General features: G+C 34.5%; 2 protein-coding genes across 2 annotated transcripts; one reads left to right on the top strand and one right to left on the bottom strand.

Moving 5' to 3' along the window:
* Nucleotides 1-8,433: 8,433 nt before the first annotated feature.
* LOC106770006 lies at nt 8,434-10,254 on the bottom strand. Its single transcript, XM_022784942.1, has 2 exons — nt 9,606-10,254; nt 8,434-9,512 (listed from the first exon to the last, which is right to left on the bottom strand). Exons 1-2 carry the CDS (start codon nt 10,193-10,195, stop codon nt 8,540-8,542), a joined length of 1,563 nt encoding a protein of 520 aa, XP_022640663.1. The 5' UTR covers nt 10,196-10,254; the 3' UTR covers nt 8,434-8,539.
* A 14,527-nt stretch (nt 10,255-24,781) lies between these two features.
* LOC106771459 (albumin-2-like) lies at nt 24,782-25,794 on the top strand. Its single transcript, XM_014657443.2, has one exon. The coding sequence runs from the start codon at nt 24,866-24,868 to the stop codon at nt 25,553-25,555; it is 690 nt and encodes a 229-aa protein (XP_014512929.1). The 5' UTR covers nt 24,782-24,865; the 3' UTR covers nt 25,556-25,794.
* Nucleotides 25,795-26,194: the final 400 nt, after the last annotated feature.

Here is a 26,194-nt window from a genome sequence, read left to right on the forward strand (position 1 = left end):
TTATGATATGCAACGGTTTGAAATTTATTTTAAGGTTACCATGTTAGTCTCCCTGCACTTTTGAGCAGTTTCGCCTGCAAATATATCTATCAACATCCGAAATCCGATTAAAAATACTCAAAATGTCTCTATCAATATCCTAAATCCGAATAAAAAATTTACTTAATCCACATTCACAGTTAAGATTTTTTTAATTTATATTTTTTATTTTTATTTAATAAAAATAATAATAAAACATATAAAAAAATTAAAACTTTAATACTTTAAATTTAATAATTAAAAATTGTTTTTTTAATATAATCAATATTTAATTAATTTAATATTTTTCATATGATAAATATATATTAATATTTTAATTTATAAAATATTATTTATTAAAAAGAACAAAACATAGTAAAAATTAAAATAAAAAAAAAAAACTTAAAAAAGAATATGTTAACCTCCTTGAAAATACGTTAACATATTCATTTAGAATTATTCAATATGTTAATCGTATTTCCAAATACGATTAACATATTCTTTTTTTAATTTTTCTTAATTTTATAATTTTTCATTTATTTTTGTTTAATAAATATTGTTACCAATAAGGAGCATTGGTAAAATATGAAGAATTGCTTTGATGATGCTGCAAGAAGTATTATTTAAAGAGAACATTAGATTTATTTAAAAAACAACTTGTAGAATTTGGATGTAGTAAGAAAATCTTAAACCTTGTATTTTTAACTTGAATAATCGATTAAGGACAAGCTATAATCGATTATCACTTGCATTTTGTACTAGAATAATCGATTATCATGAAGCAATAATCGATTATCACAAGTCATACTTGAATAATCGATTATCACTTCATATAATCGATTATCACTTTTTGAAAAACCTGTAGCGGACTTGAATAATCGATTATCACTTACAATAATCGATTATTTGTGATAGTTGGGAGATGACCTTTTAGTTTCTGACCCTGGGTTTATAAATAGGTGCTTTGAGAACTTCAGAAAGTAACATTGTGAACTTAGGTCTTTTGTAGAATTCAGTTTGTCTGAGGAAGTTCTCAAAAGCTAGTTCTGTTCCCTTGCCTGGTCTCGTGAATAGGAGAAGCTCGCGTTTCGTGTGTCGATAGTCGGAGCGGTTCTCTTCGAGTTGGCAAGGTGCTCTGCCTNGTCTCGTGAATAGGAGAANCTCGCGTTTCGTGTGTCGAAAGTCAGAGCGGTTCTCTTCGAGTTGGCAGAGTATTTGCTTCCGGTTCGTGTGTCGAAGGAAGCACTTCCAGTTCGTTTGTCGAAGGAAGTTACTCACTGCACTCTTCCGGTTCGTTTGTCGAAGGAAGGTGTTTTCTATCCCTTTCTCATTTCATTATCTTGTAATCTGTACAACTGTATTTTTAGTGAAAATCGTTAATAACTTTTTATAGTGATTAACAACTGGACGTAAAATCTTTTGATTCGAACTAGTATAAAAATCATTTGTGTGATTTTTCTCTTTCCTACACTCCTTAATCTTTTAGCACTCCAACTGTTCGATAAAAGTTTTACAAGAAATTTAAAACTGATAAAGAAACTGTTTTCGTGATCGAACACGCTTATACGCTTACTCTGTTTTTTAATTCCGCTGCGTTATACTCTTCGAAAATTACCCCCTCCGATACCAACAAATATAAGTATCAAAATTTTATCATTTTGTATTTCTAATATTAAACGGACTCCACTTTGACACAAATAAAAATATTCCTTTATTAAAAAAATTAAACATAAATTCACATAATGTTTCTTTTCAGATAAAAAAAAACATTTTTTCGTAAACTAAATAAACCTTAAGAATTTTAAAATTTAGCGGACTCAAAATTAATTTTTTATTTTTCTTGTACTAGAAAGTGATATATTAAGTTACGATACATAAAAGTAGAGTTGTCAAAATGGGTCACAACTCGAGATCAATCCGGTCCATCACGGTTCCGGTCGAGTTGTGTTTGAAAAACTTACCCACCAATCCATAGTGGGTCGTGTTAGGTTCAAAATTTTTTGGCTCACTAATAAATGAGCCAAGTTGGGTTGACTCACTAAGTGATCAACTCGTGGTAGACCAAGGCAGGTCGAACATGATAGCCTGTTTTGACAACTCTACATAAAAGGTGATAAGTACAAACAATTTACAATGTTTGTTTGGAATTTGGAAGGCAGAATCCTAATAATTATAAAGATAATTTATTTTAATTATTTAAGAAGTATATATATATATATATATATATATATATATATATATATATATATATATAATATAATATAATATAAAACAGAAATTTTGGAATCGTTACCATTATTTATTCTAACAAATTTTGGAAAAACTAAAAAAAGTGATCATATTTAATTAAGTTAACCATATGAAAAGAATTTATTAAGAGTCCGTAATTGATTATGGTTGATTTAACATGTTTGTATGAATATTTTGTGAACAAATCAACTCCTTTATAGTTTTTACCTTGTTTTATCCTCAATTAGTTTAGTGTGTTTTTTAGTTTTCTTGTATTTTATTTAGTATATGTTTGTTTTTACCTCTAATATCTTTGTTTGAGTTTGTGAAATAAATGAATAGGAAGCAATTCTAGTGGAGGAAAACAAGCAAGAACTTAAGGGAACATGTTTTGGGACAAGAAAAGAACAATTTGAAGCAAATACCCATGTTGGACGTCTTTGGAGCAAGCAGATCTCCAAAGAAAGAGAAAAAGATGCAATGTAGAAAAATCAGGTCTGAGCCCCCCAAAAGGGAGTTGAGCCTTCCCAAAAGGGGGTTAAGCACCATTCAATTCGTAGTTCACTACAAATCTCACGCCTAGGCGCCCCAGAAGGGGACTGGGCACCCTTCAACTCGCAAACTCGCACAAAACTAGGCGCCTGGGCGCCCAGGAAGGGGGTTAGGCGTGACTTTCGTTGATGTGTCAAAATGGGTTATTTAAACATGGATCTCACGATTTTTTGGGCATTCTTCTCCTTCGGCACTTCATTCTTCACCTAGGGAGATAGGGAGAGGCCGTTGGAGGCTTTTTGGGGGTGTTGGGAAGCTCTCCCACTCCTCCTTAGGTCTTCAAGCTTCATTAATGGTGATTTTGCCCTTTTTGGATTGAGGAAGAAGATGGGCCACAAATTGGAGATGGAGATGCGAAAATGGAGCACGGAGCAGCTGTCAAAAACCTTGGGAAAGGCTGTGCATCTTCTCTGTGGTTTCAATTTCTTCCCTATCTCTTCAATTTTGTAGAACCCTAGGTTCTCCACCATGGAGGGCTTTTCCTATTTGTTGAGATTAGTTGTAAAACATGGAATTCTTATGTATTTTGTGATGTTAATGCTATATGTTTTTCCAATTCATGTTAGTATTCAATTTCTATGCTTAATGCTTGCTTTGGATTGATCACCCATGCATGAACTTTGGTTCTTGATGTATTAAGAAATATGATTGAACCTAGAATTGAAATTGAATATCTATTAGATGGAATTGAGATGTTTGTGAATACATGAGAATGAAATGGATGAATTCTAGTCTTGACAAATTGTAAATACACTAGTAGTAGCAAGCAAAGACCAAGGGATGATTAATGATCTAAAGCATGCATTGAATTCAAAATTCGAGATGAGGGATCATGGAAAAGCTAGTCGAATTCTTGGAGTAGATATCAGCAAAGATAAGTTGTAAGGTACTTTATTTTTGTCTCAAAATATTTATATGAAGAAGATTGTGGAGTAGATATCAACATAGATAAACCAATTCAATTTTTCATGTCATAATTTTTTATTTTAAATAAAAATTCCACTTAATTAAACCATGCACATCAATATAAACACGTCATCAAAGTTTAACTCCGTTAGTCACAACTGAACGGACAAGGTAAAATGTACTCATTTTTACAAAAAATATAACCTAGACCGTTTCAAATATAAAGACCCACTTGAGATTCCCTAATAAACTTCAGAACTAACTCAGGATTTAAACCTCTATATATAAAGACTATAGAACTTTCTCAATCACAAATTCACGTATATGCATTAATTAATTCTCTTATCTCAAGATATAAGGTAAATTACTCTAAACAAAATTTTGAAATGCTAAAACTAAAATTAGAACAACATTAATATTAATTTAAGAATACACATACTTATCAGTCAAAATATAAAACCGGTCAAAATTGGCACTATTAAATTTAGGTGTACATCAACTCTAACATAAATCCAAAAACATATGAAATTTAGAGTGAGGTAAACCAATTATAGTTGGACGTTAGCATTTATTAAAATAAGATTTAATTGTGTATTTTTGTAAAAAAAAGAAAATTCCTTTTATTTTTATTTGCTTTGATTTGAATTTTACTTTTAAAAAGTTTATAATTTGATGAAAACTGTTGGTATCGGAGGGGTAATTTTTGAAGAGTATAACGAGCGGAATTAATACACAGAGAGCGGAAAGCGTATTCGGTCACAGTTAAAACGAATTTGACCCTTTTTAAGCAAAAGTAATTTTCTTTCAGAAAATTAACCAAACAGTTGATATGCGTTAAGTAAAATAAGTGTAGGGAATAGAAAAATCACATGAGTATTTTTATACTAGTTCGATTCAACAGAATCTACGTCCAGTCGTTAATCACTACAAAGAGTGATTAACAGTTTCACTAAAAATAGTTTTACATATTACAATTAAATGAACAAGATTTAAAACGAAAAGAACCACTCTACCAACTTGAAGAGAACCGCTCCGACAATCGACCAACGATTCGCGAGCTTCTCCTTTCACAAGACCAGGCGTAGTACCTTGCTAACTTGAAGAGAGTCTACTCCGACTATCGACACACGATACGCGAGCCTCTCCTTTCACAAGACCAAGCAAGGGAACAATGAACAAAAAGCTCTCTAAGAACGTTCCTCTAACACACAGTGTTCTAACAAGCTTTCTCAGTTAAAAAACGTTCAGTTCTGAAATCTCAAAATCCAAATATATAGCTAAGTACACTGAATGCCAAAGGTCAGCTCCCAACTGCCATGAATAATCGATTATTGTAAGTGATAATCGATTATTCAAGTCCGTTACAGAGTTTTCAAAATGTGATAATCGATTATATGAAGTGATAATCGATTATTCAAGTATGACTTGTGATAATCGATTATTGCTTCATGATAATCGATTATTCTAGTACAAAAACATGTGATAATTGATTATAGCTTGTCCATAATCGATTATACCAGTAAAACTTACAAGATTTAATATTTTCCTACTACATTCAAAATCTACAAGTTGCTTTTAAATATTTTTCTACTACATTTACAATCTACAAATTGCAGCATCATCAAAACTCATCTTCAGGTTTTACCAATATTCCCTTATTGGTAACAAAAACGACCTGTACATGATAAGATGATGAACTATTCTGAATTCATATTGATGTATATTAAATCCATTGTTAAATATAGTGCATCAGTTCCATTTTAACATGATTTATGTGACAACTTAAGTATGTGAAAACATGAGCATAAAACTCAAATTAAGAAAAATTTTCAATACCAAACATCTTATAGGTTATTTGAGATGTTTAGACATGCAAGAAATACAGGAGAACGTTCTTATTGGATAAGAAAACATCTCTGGAACTTGTTAGCATATTGCAATTCTTCATATTATCGTAATAAATATGCTACTGCTTAAAGGAATCAAGCTTAAGAAAAATAGTGTTTTACATATAGGTAGTTCCATATTATCACTCATGAGTTGTATGGTACAAATCTTCATTCATTTTCTATCTATTGTGATATAACTTATGTATTTTAAATTGATGTATATATATAAGTCCATATTTTGTTATAGTCATAAGAGTTGAGAAGGACTGAGCACATTGATGAAGTATTTTAACTAACTCATCTTTGAAAGAGATCTCGCTTGTTTGTTGATGAGAAGTCTTCGCAGGTACATGTAAAGAAACACTTTTGCAAACTTCAAATTTGTACTATTATGTTTTTTTAAACTTTTTTACTGACACTTTGCAAAATGTTTAACCGGAAGAATTTTTAATTAGACTCTCATAGGTCGATCGGAGTAAGGGTCATCTCCTTATGCAATACAAAGACCATAATAATGATGAAGACATCGTTAGAACACACTGTTGAATCGGCATCGTCGATGAAAAAAATAAATGACAACTATATGAGACATGACAACTTGCTGCCAATTACAGTGGTGAAAGAGAAATATTGAAACACCAATGTAGAGGAGAATAAAGTAGTTAAGTTGATTGTCTGACAAATTGTCTAGTTGTTTCTTGTGAAGGGTCAATGTGTCTGGTAGGAAATACCGCCTTTTTTTTTATTTAATAATATGTGATTGAAATTTAGTATAAATATTAAGTTCATATTTTATCTTTAAATTCAAATAACTCGCTTAATCTCTTTCACAAGCTATAAGCTAGAGTTTCACCTCATACATGATGGTAAATATATTGATGCATCCATTGTTGGATTAGAGTAATAATATTTCAGTTTATCTTCTTCTAGTCTTTATTGGATTTATCTATTAGTTTGAAATCCTGATCCTTAATAGGATCATACAAGTCTTAGAAAAATAACAAATCTTACCTTCGGAATTTTCATATTGAATAGTTGGTAGAATCCAACTGATCGTGATTCAATACCATCACTATCTCCCATTTGCAAATCACGAAGCAAAAGCTCCTAACCAAAGTTCGGATACAAGTTGTTGAAAAAATGATAAAAATTACGAATAATAATAGCAATAACCCCAAATTAAATCTTTGCCCAATAGATAATATATAGAGCACAAAACAAAGAAGGAAAAATTAGGAGACACAAGAACTTTTAGCGTGAAAAAACTCTAATATAAAGAAAAAAAATCTACTTAACTTAGTTTAGATAAATCTTCCACTAATAATAATTAATAGGTACAAACTCCTCTTAAAACTTCTAAGGATTTATAGAAAGTATTCTCCTGAGTAAATAACAATACAAGAAAATATTCACTCGAAAGTTAACTAAACAAAGAGATGATTGCTCTCACTTTCTAATCTCACCATAAACACTCGAAAATAATAATCCCAAATTAAATCTTCATTCAATAAATAATATGAAACACAAAAACATTCCTTTCCTTCCTCGACCGTTCGGATTGGTGTGCTGGAATGGCTGTCGATTATGACTTCCCTCGTTTTCATTCTCTCGGTTTGAGGCGGACCGTTCTGTATGAACTCGTTCCGCCCTTAGTGCCACAATATCCTCTATGTGTTTTCGTTGTATCTCTTGCTGTATTTGCGTCTGCACCTGTATGGTTTTTGCATGTGCTTGTATATGTGCTTGCATCTGTGCTATCAAATCTTTGGTATTTTGTTGTCCGTCCATGCTCCTCGTGGTTACTATTGGGGCTTCTTCTACTTGCTCATGACCCCACGATGGGCGGCAAAATGTTTCGGTAGGGATTTTTTATGACGTGTCTTCCTTGTTTCCAGATGCCTGGATCGCCTGAATCGTCTGCCTTCCTTCAGGAACACTCGCTCCTTTATGACTATCCGGTCTCCTTCTTGAGAGAGAGGGGAGTTACCTGCAAAAGGCGCTCAAGTTAGGAGCGGTTTGATGAGCCTGAGCTCACAACTGAATATTTAGTGAATTGTTATTACTATTAAGTATTTAGGGGGAGTGGAGTGTGAATAAAGCATACCTGGCTTTTGACCCTGCCTTACTATTTACAAGTTGTCTAATAGTCTAATGGACCTTTAACTAACATAAACTCAATAAAATATAAACATAATAAAATATGAACAGACTTACCTAAAAATTTTGTTAGTTGCTAAATATCTTTAATTACATATTCTTAATTATCCTTTGATTATTTTATTTTTTGCTTATAATATCTTTAATCAGATATTCTTGATTATATACCATACATATGGTGACCCACGTAAGACTAATCTAATATTTTTCTTAATAAGTCCTTGTTAAATCCTAACTTCATGCTTTTTATGTTATAGAAGACGCTTAAATGAAAAAGCATTTATCATTTATTCACTTTAAAAGAAGTTACCTTGATCTCACCGTTCCTATATGTACTTTTTGTTTTATGAGCGAAAAACATTATAAATTAAAATTGAAGCACCAATGGTGTCGGCAGGAAGAGAAGAGATTTCCAATTTTTTGTCGCACAGCCTTTTTTGTTTAATAATATGTGATGGAAATTTAATATAAATATTAAATTCATATTTTCTCTTTGAATTACCTAGGAAAAATATGAATAGGAAAAATATGAATAGACGCATTTGATTTTCTTATTTGTTGGAATTTAAAAAATAACTGCCAAAATATATAAATTTTTCAAAGGAAGAAAGGTTTGAAATCCTTTGTTACACCAAACAACACACTTGTATTAATTATTAAGCCATTTTAGACATACAAGAACGGAAAACAAACATCGAGACTTGTTACATTAGAAAAGAAAGCAAGCATCATCAAATCCTAATTTTACACCATGAAAGAAATGGAAGCAAACATTGGCTAAGGAAGAATCACAAGTCTTCATGCTGATGTGGATAAGATTGTTGATGATAATGAGCATCAAGTCCTTTATTGTCGCGAGGCAGAATACCCTTAAGAGATGGCCAAAAATCAACGATACGCTGCACAGCAGTCAGAAGAGTGTCACGAGTATCATCTGGGGTGAAATGGATCCTTACATACATCTCTCCTTTGAAAAGATAAGCTTCACCTTCCTTATGAGTAGGAAAACATGCATCAATTCCACTTTCAAAGATGGTACCTTTAAGAACAGGAAATCCATCACTGATGTTACGTATGGTTCCAATGAGCTGCTTTGAATCATAAGCTATGCGACCATACTTATTGTTCTTGAATAAGTAAACTTCTTTGCCTTTAGTTGACCTAAATGCAGAGTCTATACCATTCTCAAACACAGTATTTTTCAAGACAGGAAACATGGCTGCAATTGTCATAGGACCCGAGAGTATCTTGTCATTCATAGTTCCTGGAGCATAGTCAATGTAGGCACAAAGATTGGTGGAGAAGATATATGCATTGCTAGCTTCAGTATCGAAGGCACAGTCTATTCCATATTCTCCAAACGGCGTATCAGAAAGGGATGGATAGCCATCACAAATCAAACGCGGAGCAGTGAGAATCTTATCGTCTGTGACTCCAGGAGTGTAATACACCCGCACATACATATTTTTTAAGAAGAAATAAACTTCATTTGGTCTTGATGAACGAAATGCAGAATCTATGTAACTTGGTACCTCTACAACTTTAGTAGTATACCACTCAAGAACAGCATCGTTATCAGCTTCCAAGGCCTGTCTTTTCTTTCTCAGAGGCGGATAAGTTTCTTCCGGCAGGAATCTATCTCCGTCCTCATCCCTGTAGTAGTAAACAGGGTTAAGAATTACTACTTGATTGTAAGGAGCGGACACTGGATTGAAATTCCTGTTTATGACCAATCTTGTTTCTCTCCGAAATGTCGTAAACCTGCACAATATAATAGTTATTACTGTTATATATTGATTGATAAGATGAGTTGTTGATTATAAAAATACCAAGAGAAATATGTAATATTCCAACCTTGATCCGGCTTCACGTGTTGCTGTGTATATGAGACAAGATCGAATGTACTGAGGAGCAATGCGTCTAACAAAGCAAATTTCAGCTTGAGAAACGTATCTTGAGTATCTATCCCCAAGGGTGACAGCAACCCAAATGCCACCGGGAGCATATATTTCATAGCGATAATATTGAATCTGAGAGCCTGGTCGGATCGAAGGGTTTGGTTGCCATTCATTGTTGAGAGTGGTGCTGACAAAGACATGTGTTTCATTTGGAGGCCTTCTTGTATCAAGAGGGGCACCTGCATGTTCAATGAAGTGAAGCAAATTATAGTAAGTGTCGTTGCGAGTTGGTCCCTGTGGCCATGCTTGGAACCCATTTGCAAAGATCTCTTGATAGGGCCTATTGTCCCAACGATGCACAGGCCGACGGATATCAAGATCTCGGTCACCTGTCCTGTATACAACTCTCAAGTTTCCTTGAACACTGTTGACTTGGGTCACATTATTCAAGAAATTTCGAGCTCGAGCAATATCTTGTTGCCCTAGAGGCTGTGAGAATCCCGAGGAACATCCTCTGGATGGATCGTTTGGTGGAGGGATTGACATTTCTCTTCAGAAACTTAAGAAAAGGATGAATAAGGTAGATAAAATGGAGTAGAAGAGAGAGCTATGATTTGGTATGAGGATGCTTACCTTCCTCTCCGAGGCACCTATTTATACTGTCATGGACTTCCATCCCTTAGCTTATTTCTTTCCTTACTCGGTATCGGAAACTACGATGACCACACTTATTAATTCGTAAACCATGTGACGAATGTGTTACATGATCTCTTAGTCATACGTTTTTTTTTTTGTTACATATTACTCTCAAGTTGAAAGGGAGACCACAATAAACGACAAACATGTTAATTTACATGCAACTACACAATTCTATATCATAGAAGCAAATTTATACAATTCACTACATATTTATTTATGAATGCCATAAATAAGAAAATAATTCATAGAATTAAATAAGAAAAAAATTAATAGTATTACTAAGGTTGACTAACCGGTCATATTACACCTCTTATATTTCAATTTTAAGATACAAGAAATAAACAGGAAAGTTATATGTTTATAGAAATAACATAAAATTACTGTTAAATTATACATAAAAAAAAATAGATTTTTGAATCATTGTTCAGAACATGGCTCTTCTGGAAAAGGTTAAGGGTCGGTTTACACATAACCTAATAAAAAGCGACCATTCTTTGGTTGTCCTCTTTAAATAGTTTGTTTTATTAATATTTCCTCTTAAATAAAGGGAAAACGTTTTAAAATATTTGGATATTTTTAATGGTTGTTGGGGGCTTGGAGATAACACTAAAGAGAGGGTTAACATGTAACCATAAAAGCTACTAAATTTGAACACGTAAACAAATGTTATCTAACTTGTGTCGTTTTTTTAGGTTTAAATCCTCGGTTGTTTCTCACTTTTGTATGGTAATTTAAGTTTGTAACTATCTCAATTGGGTCATATTTTTTTGTAAAATTTATCCAATTTTACCCTAACCGTTAAGTTGTCCCAGACGGTATTAAATTTTGATGACATGTTTATGCTGATGTGCATTGTTTGATTAGGTAGAATTTTTATTTAAATTAAAGAATTATGACATGGCAAATTAAGGTTTTTCATTCTGCAGGGAGGAATAGGTTGTGTTGTCACACGTAGGGGAGGTGCGAAGGAGATTGATTTCATGGCGGAAGGGTTCCCCTACCCTGCAAGTACGGGATTCTTGTTATTGCCATGGAGGAGGCTCGTAGAGATTTGCGTATCGCAACGATATATGTATAGTATGATATCTAAGCCGAACGGTTAGCATCCAAGACCGGTCAATCTATTCACTATAGCAACACTCGTCAAAGGTCAAACTAGGTTCAACATTCGTCAAGGGTCAAACTAGGTTCAGTGCTCGTCATCGCTCGTCAACCAGGTCAAACCAAGTTAAACGATGTTGGGCCGCAATTGGGCCAACATTTAAGTGATTGGGCTAATAGTCCAACAAAGAATAAAATAATCAAACATATCTGATTAAAGATATTGATAAAGTTGTTTATGAGCAACCAACTGGATTTTAAGGTAAATTGTTTAAGGTAAGTCTGTTTATATTTTATTAGGCTTGTGATAACCTATAAATATAGGATCAAGACTAAAAGTCAAGTACGCTTTACTCACTCAAAAATAGTCTACAAAAATAGTCTACAGTGATAATAAAATCACTTTCTGAAAAGCGAAAACTCTATAACCCACAAGCGGTACAAGCTGAAGAAGCGTTAACCGCTCATTATGGCCGCTCGGCATAGATACATACTATACAACAATATCATCTGTATATATAATGTCAAAACAAACCAGCCTTGTAAATGTTATCGGTGGTGCATGTCCTTCCTGTTGGATTCATCTAACTTTATCATTGTAATATTAAACGGCAAACGTGGTGAGATTTTTTTATGCTTTTAATCTTTCTGAGACTGTTGCATTTGGGGATAAGGTTAGAGGGAGGGGTAATACGTAACCTTAAAAGCCACTAAATTGAAAGACGTAAGAAGATGTTATGTAACTTTTGCATGTGCTTTTGTCATTGCATAAACAAATGCTGTGAGCTTGTTGGATTCTGCACTGTTATCTCAGCTTCCAATACATTAATGTGTTATTTAAACCGTTTGCTGTTTCCCTCATCACATAAACACCATAAGTTGTTGTTCTATTCATACTACCACATCATATTTTATATATATATATATATATATATATATATATATATATATATATATATATATATATATTTCAATTAACCGTGTTTTACAGTCAATTGGAAACAACTTTGAATGGTTATATATAAAGTTACAGAAAAATACACACATAAATAAACCTAAAACAGCTAATTGGTAAACCTATACTCAATAATAATGTGCTCCATTGCTTCTACGATATGATAGTTTAATTAATAATATATAATCAATTATTGCATAACAATATTATATATCAAACTATTGAAAGAAATAATCCAATGTACATCTGCAATGCAATAGCATATTTTCACATGGTTATATCAGAAATTATTTTATAATTAATCGTCGACTTAGGTTTGTGTGTCCATGTGAACATGTACTAGGAATATATATATATATATATATATATATATATATATATATATATATATATATATATATATATATATATATAATGGGCAGAAACTTCGCTATGCAATATTATATATCAAATTGAAAGAAATAATCCAATGTTCATATGCAATGCAATAGTATATTATCACGTCCCATGGGATGAGGAATTATTTTATAATTAGTCGCGATCTAAAACGCTTAGGTTTGTGTGTGCATGTGAACATTTACTTTGTAATTTATAGTCGTCGATCAAAACGCTTAGGTTTGTGTTCATATGAACATTTACTTTGTAATATATATATATATAAACTTCACCTAGACGCTAAAACTTTCTCAATCACAAATTCACGTATATGCATTAATTCTCTTATCTCAATATATGAGGTAAATTACACTAAACAGAATTTTGAAATGCTAAAACTAAAATTAGAACTTTACTATCAATATAACAATACACATAATTATCAGTCAAAATATAAAGTCGGTCAAAATTGACACTATATATTAAAGTTAGGTATATCAACTCTAGCATAAATTCTAAAACATTTATTTTGAACGTTAACATTTAATAAAATAATCAATTATTGCATAGCAATATTATATATCAAACTATTGAAAGAAATAATCCAATGTTCATATGCATAGCAAGAAACAATTATGTTATGTGATATGTGAATGCTTGAATAGAGAACGTATTTTGTCTAAGATTTTACTGCAATGTTAGTTAAAGACCAATTTCAGTGATCTTTTATTGTATTTTTCAATCTTAAATTTTACGTTGTTAATTATATGCTATTTACCCAAATTTAAATCAAAATGTTATCATCAGCCAAAAGTGCACAAAAGAAGTAGGAAAGTGCAAAAAAGAAGAATCGCAGCCAACTTTAAGCGCTATTTTGTCGTTGAGAGCCAAGTTCGTTGTGGAGTTCACTGCCTGACGCTTGAACGTCATCGCTGAGGGACAAATCCAATTTTCGCACTTACCGCTGAGCGCCATTTTCACCGCTGAGCGCCAGTTTTGTTGGTGAGTTCTTTGTCTCTCACATGGACGTCAACGCTGAACGTTATTTCTGAGTATCGCACCCACCGCTGAGCGCTGTCAGTGTGGGCCTGGGCTAGTTTTATGTTATTTTTATAAACTATATAAGGATTTAGTTGACCTAGAGGGTCTATCTTTTGACAGAAAGAGGCGCAGAAACACTTTTTTCACCCCTCGGAGGCGGATTTTGGATGCAGAAGCTCCAATCTACAATTTCTAGGGTTCTATCTTTCATTCCTTTCATTATTTTCATCTAGTTTCACCATGTTTTTGGTGAACTAAACCTCCATTGTTGTTGAGGAAATGATGTAATCCTTTGAAACTCTCATGTATTGAATTGATCTTTATTACATATGTTTTACTTCATTAATTGTTAGGGTTTTTCCTCTTTACTCTATGCATTCTTTGTTTAACCCATTCAATTGCATGATATTTTATTTTATCGATATGGACACATACGGGGAAATCTAAACTTGGGGAAACTCTCTCGGGAGCAATATTACCTAGACATAGGAATAAGAGGACCGATTGCCTTTAAGATTCTGTGCAAATGTAATGCATAATTAATTGATAGGGAGACAAGACATTGTAAACAAGCAATTAAGAGTAGGCTTTCTTCACCAAGACATCAGAGTTTAAAGTAAATTAGAAAGTGACATTAACATTAATGAAGGAGTTGAATTCGTAAATACATGAGAGTGGATAGGATAAGTCAGAAACCCCAACAACATAATCATTCCATATTTTATACACCATTCGCTTGCGCATTCTTTTGGTCAATTTATCAACACATGCATTCGTATTTACGTTTTGCATTATAAACACTGATTTTCATTTTTAAGTCTTAAATAATCAACAAATCATATGATTATTTAGGTTAATGAGTCTCTAGGAAAAACGATACTTGGTCTTACCATTTATATTACTTGATATGATTCGATACACTTGTCGAAGTCTTAACAGTGTGCGCTGTGCGAATTTCTTAACTTTTGTCCTTTAATAGCTGCTATTCGCTCAGTGCACATGTGTTGGTGCGTTGTGCAAATGTCTTCCTTCTGGCTGTGCAAATTTTGGCTTGCGCTACACGAGAATTGGTTGACAGAGTCTAAATAATACAACTTTTCATGTACAATTTACATAACAATCTACTTCCTATTAAAACTTTTCACTAAGGAACAACATGTATAATTACAAGATTGAGCTTATTATAAGTGTAGAAACAACACTTTTTCACGCTAATAACTTCCCTAAACTTGAACTATTTCATGCCCTCATGAAATCACAGAAGAAAATGAACAACACAATAAACATTTGACATTTTGATAAAAATGACTTTGCACATCAGAAAAAATCACATGCATTCCCAAAGATTTCAAACAAATATGACATGGTGCATCACTCAAAAAATCACCCGTGCATTGAATATGAACAACCAGATTAGCATTTATCATTACTCACCACTCAAGTGTCTGTCCTTACATGACAGTAGGATTGTCATAAAACTTCATTAGCTTTTTCATTTCATTTGATTCACACACTTCACACAGTATTGGTTAAGTCAAAAGATCTTTTGAGGTTATGGCTTGGCTTGACTAGAAAAAGAATCACATTTTTTCTTGGATTCAAAGACACCTATTAAGAAGAGAACACTAATATAAGCTTCAATTCCCAATCCAGTACTCAAATCCCAAAATATATCACTCATTACATACCATTTTCTTTCACAACTCAACCTTCTTTTTCATTTTGAGCACCCTTTTTATCATTTTGTCTGTTTTTTTTATTGATCTTTTCTTTCCCCAAACTTGAATTCAACCTTAACCTCATTTAAAACATTATGCATGTTCTCTTTTAAGGTGTAAGGTAGGATAACATAATAGGCTCAAGGTGGAAGAAAGAAATCAAGGCTCAAAGAGGGTTTTCAAATGTAGCACATTGTCTTAAGGTTATTTGGCCAAGTAGTTGTATAATCAATAACAAATAAGGCCTTTTTCATCCTTAACCAAAAGGTGTGTGTATGTACGTAGAATCAAAATCCTGCAAAAGCCAATTCCATATCTAGACAACTCATAATATTTCTCAATCAAGACATGCTCTCAACACTCACAGATCTGGTCATATTCATACACACAGATAAAATTTCTGAAGCACATAGCAACCACAACATACATGTCATCATCTTCAAGAATCATATCACTTAATTCAGATGATGCATAATCATTAAATCAAAACACAATTGTCTTTACAACTTAACACAATAAACATAAATCAACTAACACAGTTCCACATAGAACAAATGAACTCAAATAACAAAATGAAAATAAACATAAATCAACAGAAGTCTCTGTCCATCTGCTCTACCAAGACTGATCTGGTCTTGATCTCCACTAGCTATCCTGTGTTTCGTAACTAGGTTGTGTCCACCTAGGATCGGGCCCCTCTTCCTCATCACTGTCACCTGTCATCATATCCTCCTCTTGTTCTGGCTCTAGCTCTGGTGCTGGGCAAGCACTCCCCCACCTAGACTTGGGCCTACCCTCAGGCCATGAAATCTGCACCATAAAATGGGCTCTTGTCATCAACGAATCTGTAGGGAAGTCAGGGATGCCCAAGGAAAGGTTATACATGTTCTCCTTTAAGGACACCTGGCCCTGCCTCATATCGGTACACCATTCACGCATGTAGCTAGTGAACATGTCTACTGAAGGAACTGAAGGTACTGAGGGAGGTCTGGCTGCTCTAAAATTTCTGCATGGAGGGGGAACTAGAGGAGGGGCGTTCATAGCAGACAACTCTACCCTGTTGGTGCAATTACGGTCAAAGAATCTCTTGTTCAGGGGGGGGTTGTAATTTCAGAGTGATATCTGACACTCTAGTTACTCCATTCGCCTTACACAAGGTTGTCACCAGAATTGGAAAACCCAGTTTACAAGAATCATTATTAGCTATCAAAGCTATCTCTAGGGAAATATAAGCTCCCACATCCATATCAATACATGTCATAATACCAAAAACCATATACGAGTGTTCCAGGTTGATGTCGGAAGTGAGAGTTGGGACTGATGTTTGTGAAGGTGAATGTACTCCAGATTATTGCCAATGAGTTCAGATGTTTCCTTAAAATTCTCACCAGCGTCCCACTAGTCCCTAGCTGATATCCACCTAGGAGGCAGAAGGTGGATGCAACCAGATCGTGATCAGGATAGTTGGACATGAAAGTGCCTAGAGGGCACTACTGAAATGTGAATGTATGCAGCATCCTGTTCAATGATCGTCTGTCAAAATGAACTAGCTTGCCTCTCACCTTGGAGACTCTATGGTGAGGCTGAGAGTGGACAGGTTCCAAGGCATTTGCAAAAAATTCCTTGACCAGGACTTCATCAATTTCATCTAGGAGGCTAGCAAATACAAAATGCCATTTCCTCCTATCCAGTTCTTCCTGAATGTGATCATATTCCCCAGGTTTCAACTCAACACGCCTCTTAGGTAGCAATCCTTTGCCCATAATATTCTGATTAAATTTATCCTAGGCCGCCTCTGAAACAAAACAGTCTTGATCATAATTGAGAACTAAGTTCTCCTCTTGGGCATTCATAGGTTGTGATATAGAAGAAGACCCTCTGGTGGTCTTCCTCTTCTTCTCTTGAGCATTCTTGGGAGGTTTCATCTGCAAGAAAGAATATACAGTGCAACAAGTGTGGAATAGGAGATCAGAGCAATTGAATCAAGCAAAACAGTGGTGCAGTGTTGAGTGATCGGATCGTAGGAAGTAATGATCCTAGTAAGACAAGGTATCATTTTCCAATAGACTCTCGGCACTAGACAGTCATTTGATAACTCGATTAACTAAGACTTAAAACGAACAAAATCATTGGTTTAGAATGCGAATACAGAAAATTAAATATGAATGTAGTTTTGATCAATTGAAGTAGCACAACGATGAATGGATGATGTTTGAATTATGAGATGAATATGTTGTTTACGTTAGATTTCACGAAGTTTACTCTCATGTATGTAAGCATTATTCTTCTTTCATTAATGTCAACGTCACTCGCTAAATTACTTAAAACTCGATCCCTCGACCAAGAAAGCTTATCCTTAATTACTAGGTCACAATCCATTTCATCCCTAATAATTAATTTCTACATTAAGATTATGAGCTTAAGACGACCAAGGCTCATAACCCCATCCATGAGAAATACTGCTCATGGGAATAATTCTACAAGAACCTGAATTGTAAGAAACCTCCCGGCACTCATGCAATTCATACATCATGCTATGAATGAGTTAAATAAAGAAGCATTGATCATAAAATAATTACCCTAACAATTAATAAAAGAAGCATATATTATTAAGCATCAATTGAAATACATGAGAGTTCACAAGGTTACATTATCCCCCAACAACAATTAGAAGTTAGTTCACCATCGTCATGGTGAAACTAGATGAACAATGGAGAAGAATGAGATAGAGAAACCCTAAAAGTAGAAGATGAAAGCTCCCACATCCAAATTCTCCTCCAGAGAGTGAAAGAGTGTGTTGTTGTACCTTCTCTGCCAAAAGATACAAAACCTAGGGCTTCTAGGTCCTTTAAATAGAGCGAAATCAAAACATAAACAAAGCTCGAGCCTGTCTTGTTGGCGCTCAGCGCCCCACTTAGGGTGCCCGGGCGTGGTGTGTTGCTCAAAATTGGCGCTCAGCTACACTCAAAGGGCAAGCAGGCACAGTGCGTCTAGAAAAGTGGCGCTCAGCGCCCCAAAAAGGGTGCCCAGGCAGCAACCAGTGGGTTTTGGCACTGAGGGCCCCTAAAAGAGCGCCCAAGTGTGGTGCATTCCTCTTTTGTGGTGTTTTTCCAGGTTTTTCTGAGTTCCAACTCCTTGGCACTTCAACTCTGCTTCCATATTATCTCATTTCCTGCTAAAACAAGGGAATTTAGTCATAAAATCATTAAGTTCAACCTCAACTCTCTTATTCACACAACTTAATAGATAAATATGATTCCAAGCAAGTTTCTAAGTCAAAAAGGGTTCATCAGCATCAAAGTTATATCACAGATAACGGTATTTTCAACCGTTATCATGCAGTCAGAGGAGATTCGATGTGTGTCATGGCACGCTGAGCGAATAAAGAAACATAGTTGTTGTTGTCAAGACTCATTCTCTATGCGCACAGATGCGTTGAGCAAATTTGCAAATATATATGTTGTAGGAATTATGATTCGCTGTGCAAGTAGGCACGCTCAATGAATATGCAGACAGTGGGTACAGTGCAATAGAGTCATTGTGCGAATCTTTCGCTTTGCGAAAGTGTAAAAAATAGTGTATTTTGGCGTAGCAAGAGTGATGAATCAATGGATATCGTTGTGTGCCCCTTTCTTGTGACTCAGTTACAACTAGCAAAATCAAAAAGCTCAATGGACATAGATGAACAACTAGCCAAACAATCCTAACATTCTACAGTCCGAAAGATGCACCTAATCTAATCTAATCCTAAGAACAACTAAAGAACACCATATGAACAAGAACAAAGGAATAACATACCTGTAGTGAGTGAAAAGATGAATGTGAAGCAAAGAATAGAACACTTGAACGGGCAGAGTCAAAGCCTACAAGCTTGGGAGTGATTGCAATGGAGGTTATGAGAGAAAGAAGGAGATGAGTGCAAGAATGCGCTTTGCGAGAGAGGGAGGTCGTAAGGTTAAAATTAGGAAGTGGTAAAATGAAAAGGGGAAGAGTGAAAATAAATAAATAAAAACTTACGAATATATTCACTGAGCGCACCTCATATGTGCGTTGTGTGAATCTGCTCTCATTTATTGCCCTACCTCTTTTTCTGCATACTTTTATTATTATAATATTTTTTTGAATTTTCGGGTCCAGTCTTTGAGCGCATCTCAACTGTGCACTGTGCGACTGACCATTTATTTATTTATTTATTTTAACAACAACTTTCACAGAGCGCACCTTAGTTGTGCGCTATGCGAAACTATGCGAAACAAAACCCCTTTCTACAATTGCTCGCTCTGCACGAAATTTCGTACACTGAATATTTTGACAGAGAGCCATCTCAACTTTTGTCAGCTTAACGCAAGCTGTGAGCTATGCGAATTAATCATTGAATTTCTCCCATCTTGCTCTAGTGATTTGGCTCGCTTTGCCTTTCCAATGCGCTATGCAAATTACATTACAGAAAGAATCTTGAATTTTTTATTGCTAAGCGCAAGTGGTGCATTGTGCGAACCTCATTATAGTAAGAAATATCTCTTTCTTAATGCTTAACGCATGGAATAAGCTATGCGAGCAAATCTATGTTTCGTAAAATTCTTTGGTTGCTGAGCGCACCTCAACTGTGTGCTCTATGACTAGAGCGTCATAGAAATACACTCAAGCATCTTTCAGTCATCCTCTCCACACTCAAACTCAACAAAACAGAAACATGAACACAAAAACACAGAAAAACATACATTTACTAGGGTGGCTCCTAGCAAGCGCTTCTTTAACGCCACTAGCTTGACCTAGAATTTTCAAGGTTAAGTTAGATTATTGATGTTGGTGTGCTTCTTCGTTTCATGACACCAACATTTTCTAAGTAACTTTCTTGTCACCAACTTAATTCTTCTTGAATATGGAGCCTCAATTTCGAGTACTCCATTTGCCTTTATGTCCTTAATAACCCATAACATGTTCTTATGACTCACAGGTTTGCCAGGTTTAAGTTCATCAGATTGTTGGTGAACTCTTTGCTCCTCCTTATCTTCATCTCTTTCCTTCACTTTGGGATTGAAACAATTAAGGTTCTTTTTGGCTAACTTGGCAACTTGCCTTGAAAGACTAGTAACTCCTAAAACTTCATCTTTTACTTTGGAACTAGTCTTCTCCTCTTGACTTTGCTTCACATCTTCAAAGACATTAAATGTCACCTCTTCATCTTGGTCTTTTAATTTCACAGTTCCATCATTAACATGAATGACAACCTTAGTTGTCTTCATGAAAGGTCTTCCAAGAATGAGAGGTATATCTACACCTTCCTTCATTTCTAATACTACAAAATCGACCAGGATATTTAGTTTATCAACTTTAATTACAACATCTTCCATTACACCATAGGGAGGCTTAAGGGACCTATCTGCCATTTGCATGATCATTCTTGTTGACTTGACTTCAAGGCCACCAATCTTTTTGAGCATAGATAGGGGCATCAAATTGATGCTAGCCCCTAAGTCAACAAGAGCCTTCCCTATCATGATTTCCAATGGTGCAGGGGATAATAAAACTTCCTAGATCTTTGACTTTTGGAGGTAGAGATTTCTACATAATTGCACTGCAATTTCCTTGCACTTCAATTATTTCCTTATCTAAAAACTTATTCTTTTTACTAAGGATTGCTTCACATATTTTGCATAAGCAGGAATTTGTTGCAGTGCTTCAGTCAAGGGCATACTAATCTCAAGTTGATTAAATACCTTCTTGAACCGATCCATTTGTCTCTCCTTATCCTTTTGTGAAGTATTTTTAAGATAAGGAAGTTGTTTCCGCAAAAATTTCTCTTTTTGCCTTCCATCTTCCTTCTTGTTTCTACTTTCTTCTTCTCCAATTACCTTCTTTTGATCATCCTCTTCGTGTGCTTGAATCTCTTTATTTTTCGGCTTCTCCTTGTAATCAAACCCCACTTCTTTTCACTTCCAGCTATTATGACATTACATTCCTCCCTGGGGTGAACTTCATTATTAGCCACAAATTTCCTTTCAGATTTCTCAAGCTTCTTAGCAAGTTGACCCACTTTTGTCTCTAAGTTTCTAATAGAAGCTTTAGTGCTTTTGTGGTTGGAGATGGATACTTGCATGAATTGTTGAAGTGTTTCCTCCAACTTTTGAAGTCCTATCAGATGAAGTAGGTTGTTATTGAAATTGTTGTTGTGGTGGTCTACTAGAACTAGCCTGACCCATGCTAGGATGAGGTCTCCATCCTTGATTGTAATTTCCATAATTGCCTTGACGGCCTTGATTTCCCATGTAATTTACCTCTTCCTTTGCATTGGGCTGAATAACACACTGTCCATTTTTGTGCTCTACACCACACAATTCACAACCTTGCACAATTTGATGTTGTGCCTGAGATACGATTTGGAGTTCCTTAGGTAATTATGAGAACTTTTTCATCAAAGATTCAAGTTGTTGAGTCATGATTTTATTTTGGGCCAATAAGGCATCTTGGGATTGCAATTCAAACATGCCTTTCTTTTAGGTTTGCACACTCTCACTTTGAACATCATTGTCACTAGATGCCATATTTTCAATTATCTCATGTGCCTCATCAGGTGTCTTCCACCTAATGTTACCTCTAGTTGAGGCATCTAGCATAAGCTTTGTGTGAGATTTTAAACCTCCTAAAAGGTCTAATTGAGTGGGAACGTCAAACCCATGAATTGGAGTCTTTCTTAGCAACCCTTTGAACATATCCCATGTTTAACTCAACGACTCTTCAGGCTCTTATTGAAAGGAGGATATGTCCTACTTGCCTTTATTGATCTTGGATTGGGGGAAATATTTATGCGAAACCTTTGCCACTACGTCACCCCAAACAATCAGACTTCCTTCAGGAAAAGAATTTAGCCAAAGCTTTGCATTTCCAAACAATGAGAAGGGAAAAAGACTCAGACTGATTGCTTCATCTGGCACATGTAAATTTTTTACAGTGTTACAAATCTCATTAAAAGTTGTCAGATGATCGTAGGGATTTTCATGTGACAGTCCTTTAAACTGATTACTTTGAACAAGGTGAATTAGCGCTGACTTCATTTCCATATGAGCAGCATTCACCACAAGTCGGACTATACTATTGAAAGATGAAGGTACAAACACAAAAGCATAGTCCTCCAAAGTACGCCTAACTCTTGGTTGTTCATCATCATGATTTCCCCCCATATCCTTTTCCTCTTGATCTGAAGAAGAAAGAGTGTTGGAAGTAGCAGACAAGCTAGCTTCACTAGGTCGACTAAATCCTTATATAGTTTATAAAAATAACATAAAACTGGCCCAGGCCCATGCTGACAGCGCTCAGCGCCAAAATGATGCTCAGCGGTGGGTGTGATACTCAGAAATAACGCTCAACGTTGACGTCCAGACGAGAGACAGAGAACTCATCAACAAGACTAGCGCTCAGCGATGAAAATGATGTTCAGCGGTAGGTGCGACACGTGGATTTGTCCCTCAGCGATGACGCTCAAGCGTCAGGCAGTGAACTCTACAGCGAACTTGGCGTCAATGGCAAAATAGCACTCAGTGTTGACTGTGATTCTTTTTTTTTTGCACTTTTCCTACTTCTTTTGTGTACTTTTGGCCGATGATAACATTTTGATTTCAATTTGGGTAAATGGAATATAATTAACAACGTAAAATTTAAGATTGAAAAATACGATAAAAGATCATTGAAATTGGTATTTAAATAACATTGTAGTAAAATCCTGGACAAAATACGTTTTCTGTTCAAGTAATCACACAACCGTATCTTGCTATGCATATGAATATTGGATTATTTCTTTCAATAGTTTGATATATAATATTGCTATGCAATAATTGATTATTTATTAAATGTTAACGTTCAAAATAAATGTTTTAGGATTTATGCTAGAGTTGATATACCTAACTAATATATAGTGTCAATTTTGACCGACTTTATATTTTGACTGATAATTATGTGTATTCTTATATTGATATTAATGTTGTTCTAATTTTAGTTTTAGCATTTCAAAATTCTGTTTAGAGTAATTTACCTCATATATTGAGATAAGAGAATTAATGCATATACGTGAATTTGTGATTGAGAAAGTTTTAGTGTCTAAGTGAAGTTTGTGCATATATATATATATTACAAAGTAAATGTTCATATGCACACAAACCTCAACGTTTTGATCGACGACTATAAATTACAAAGTAAATGTTCACATGCACACACAAACCGACGACTAATTATAAGATAATTCCTCATCGCATGGGACGTGATAATATACTATTGCATTGCATATGAACATTGGATTATTTCTTTCAATTTGATATATAATATTGCATAGCGAAGTTTCTGCCCATTATATATATATATATATATATATATATATATATATATATATATATATATATATATATATTCCAAGTAAATGTGGGACACAAAAACCTAAGTCGACGATTAATTATAAAATAATGTCTCATATAACCACGTAAAAATATGCCGTTGCATTGCAGATGCACATTGGATTATTCTTTCAATAGTTTGATATATAATATTGTTATGCAATAATTGATTATATTATTAATTAAACTAATATCGTAGAAGCAATGGAGCACATTATTATTGAGTATAGGTTTACCAATTAGCTGTTTTAGGTTTATTTATGTCTGTATTTTTCTGTAACTTTATATATAACCATTCAAAGTTGTTTCCAATTGACTGTAAAACACTGTTAATTTGAAATATATATATAAAATATGATGTGGTAGTATGAATAGAACAACAACTTATGGTGTTTATGTGATGAGGGAAACAGCAAACGGTTTAAATAACACATTAATGTATTGGAAGCTGAGATAACAGTGCAGAATCCAACAAGCTCACAGCATTTGTTTATGCAATGACAAAAGCACATGCAAAAGTTACATAACATCTTCTTACGTCTTTCAATTTAGTGGCTTTTAAGGTTACGTATTACCCCTCCCTCTAACCTTATCCCCAAATGCAACAGTCTCAGAAAGATTAAAAGCATAAAAAAATCTCACCACGTTTGCCGTTTAATATTACAATGATAAAGTTAGATGAATCCAACAGGAAGGACATGCACCACCGATAACATTTACAAGGCTGGTTTGTTTTGACATTATATATAAATATGATATTTGTCATGTGCGTTGCGTACAAAAAGTATATTCGAGGCAGTTTCCAATACTAAGTAAAGATTCTCAATCCAACAGTATAAATAGGGGCCATGGAGAGGAATGTAAGCATCCCTTAATCAAATCATATATCTCTCTTGCACTCTTTATATCTACCGTAGTCCCTCTTCTTCTTCTGTTAAGAAAAATGTCAAACCCTCCTTACATCAATGCTGCAATTCGTTCATCAAGAGATCATGAAGTGTATTTCTTCGCCAAGAACAAGTATGTGCGGTTGCATTACACTCCCGGAACATATGATGACAAGATTTTAACTAATCTCCGTTTGATTAGTGGTGCTTTTCCAAAACTTGCAGGAACGCCATTTGCAGACCCTGGAATGGACTGTGCCTTTGACACTGAAGCGACTCTAGCATACGTGTTCTCCGGCAACAAGTGTGCCTACATAGACTATGCTCCAGGTACATATAATGACAAGATACTCGCAGGTCCTACCACTATTGCTCAAATGTTTCCTGTCCTCAGAAACACGGTCTTTGCGGATGGCATAGACTCTGCCTTTAGATCAACCAGAGGAAAAGAAGTTTACTTATTCAAGGGCAATAAGTATGTTCGCATAGCCTATGATTCCAAGCAGCTTGTTGGCAGCATTCGCAACATCGCTGATGGCTTTCCTATTCTGAATGGTACCATCTTTGAAAGTGGAATCGATGCGTGTTTTGCTACTCATAAGAACTCTGAAGCATACCTTTTCAAAGGAGACAAGTATGTGCGTATCAAATTCAGCCCAGGTTCATATGATGACACTCTTATCGGTGATGTCAGGCCTATTCTTGATGGTTGGCCCGTTCTTAGGGGCATTTTGCCTGTCAGCTAAACAAGCCTTCACTCTCATGCATCAACCACCTAGCCTGGTTACAATCAATAAGGGTTTCATTTCCAATGTTTGTTTTCTTTCTCTTTAATGAAACATTAGGATTGGAAGCATGTTTCCTTTCCTAATGTAACAAGTCTGAATGTTTGTCTTTCCTTTTCGCAATGTTTCTTTTCTATTATCATGTAATTTGTGCACTTAAAAAACTGGGTGGTTTAGTTTAATTGAATGCTTGTTATAGATTTTGTTCGATGCATAAAATTATTTTTCTTGACTTTATAGATAATTCTTATCAAAACGTAATTTTATGAAAGATGTCTCTACACTTTATGAAAGGTATTTGTGATAAAGTCATCAATTATGAAAGATAAACTCTCTTTCTCAATATATATGACCCAATTTGCATTCGAATTTTCAACTTAAAATAACTTATTAAGCTTGAATACCTATTTTTTTAAGCTAGGTTAAATAAAGAAATAAATTACGTAGATCATTTTAAAGTGAATGTGAATAGAAAAAATAAGTGTGATGAGATCTATATTTCTTTTGTATTGTATTCATGATGTGTAACGGTTTGGAATTTCTTTTAAGATTATGATGCTAGTCTCTCTCCATATCCAGAATGGACAATGGTTTGGTCAT

Source organism: Vigna radiata, chromosome 8, assembly GCF_000741045.1.
Source record: "Vigna radiata var. radiata cultivar VC1973A chromosome 8, Vradiata_ver6, whole genome shotgun sequence".
NCBI classification, from domain to species: Eukaryota; Viridiplantae; Streptophyta; class Magnoliopsida; order Fabales; family Fabaceae; genus Vigna; species Vigna radiata.

Bases quoted from the DNA above. Each gene is read 5' to 3' on its own strand.
- LOC106770006 (XM_022784942.1), bottom strand. From the start codon at position 10,195: ATGTCAATCCCTCCACCAAACGATCCATCCAGAGGATGTTCCTCGGGA. The intron at 9,513-9,605 runs GTTGGAATATTA...TATATTGTGCAG, and splicing joins ACACGTGAAGCCGGATCAAG to GTTTACGACATTTCGGAGAG.
- LOC106771459 (XM_014657443.2), top strand. From the start codon at position 24,866: ATGTCAAACCCTCCTTACATCAATGCTGCAATTCGTTCATCAAGAGAT.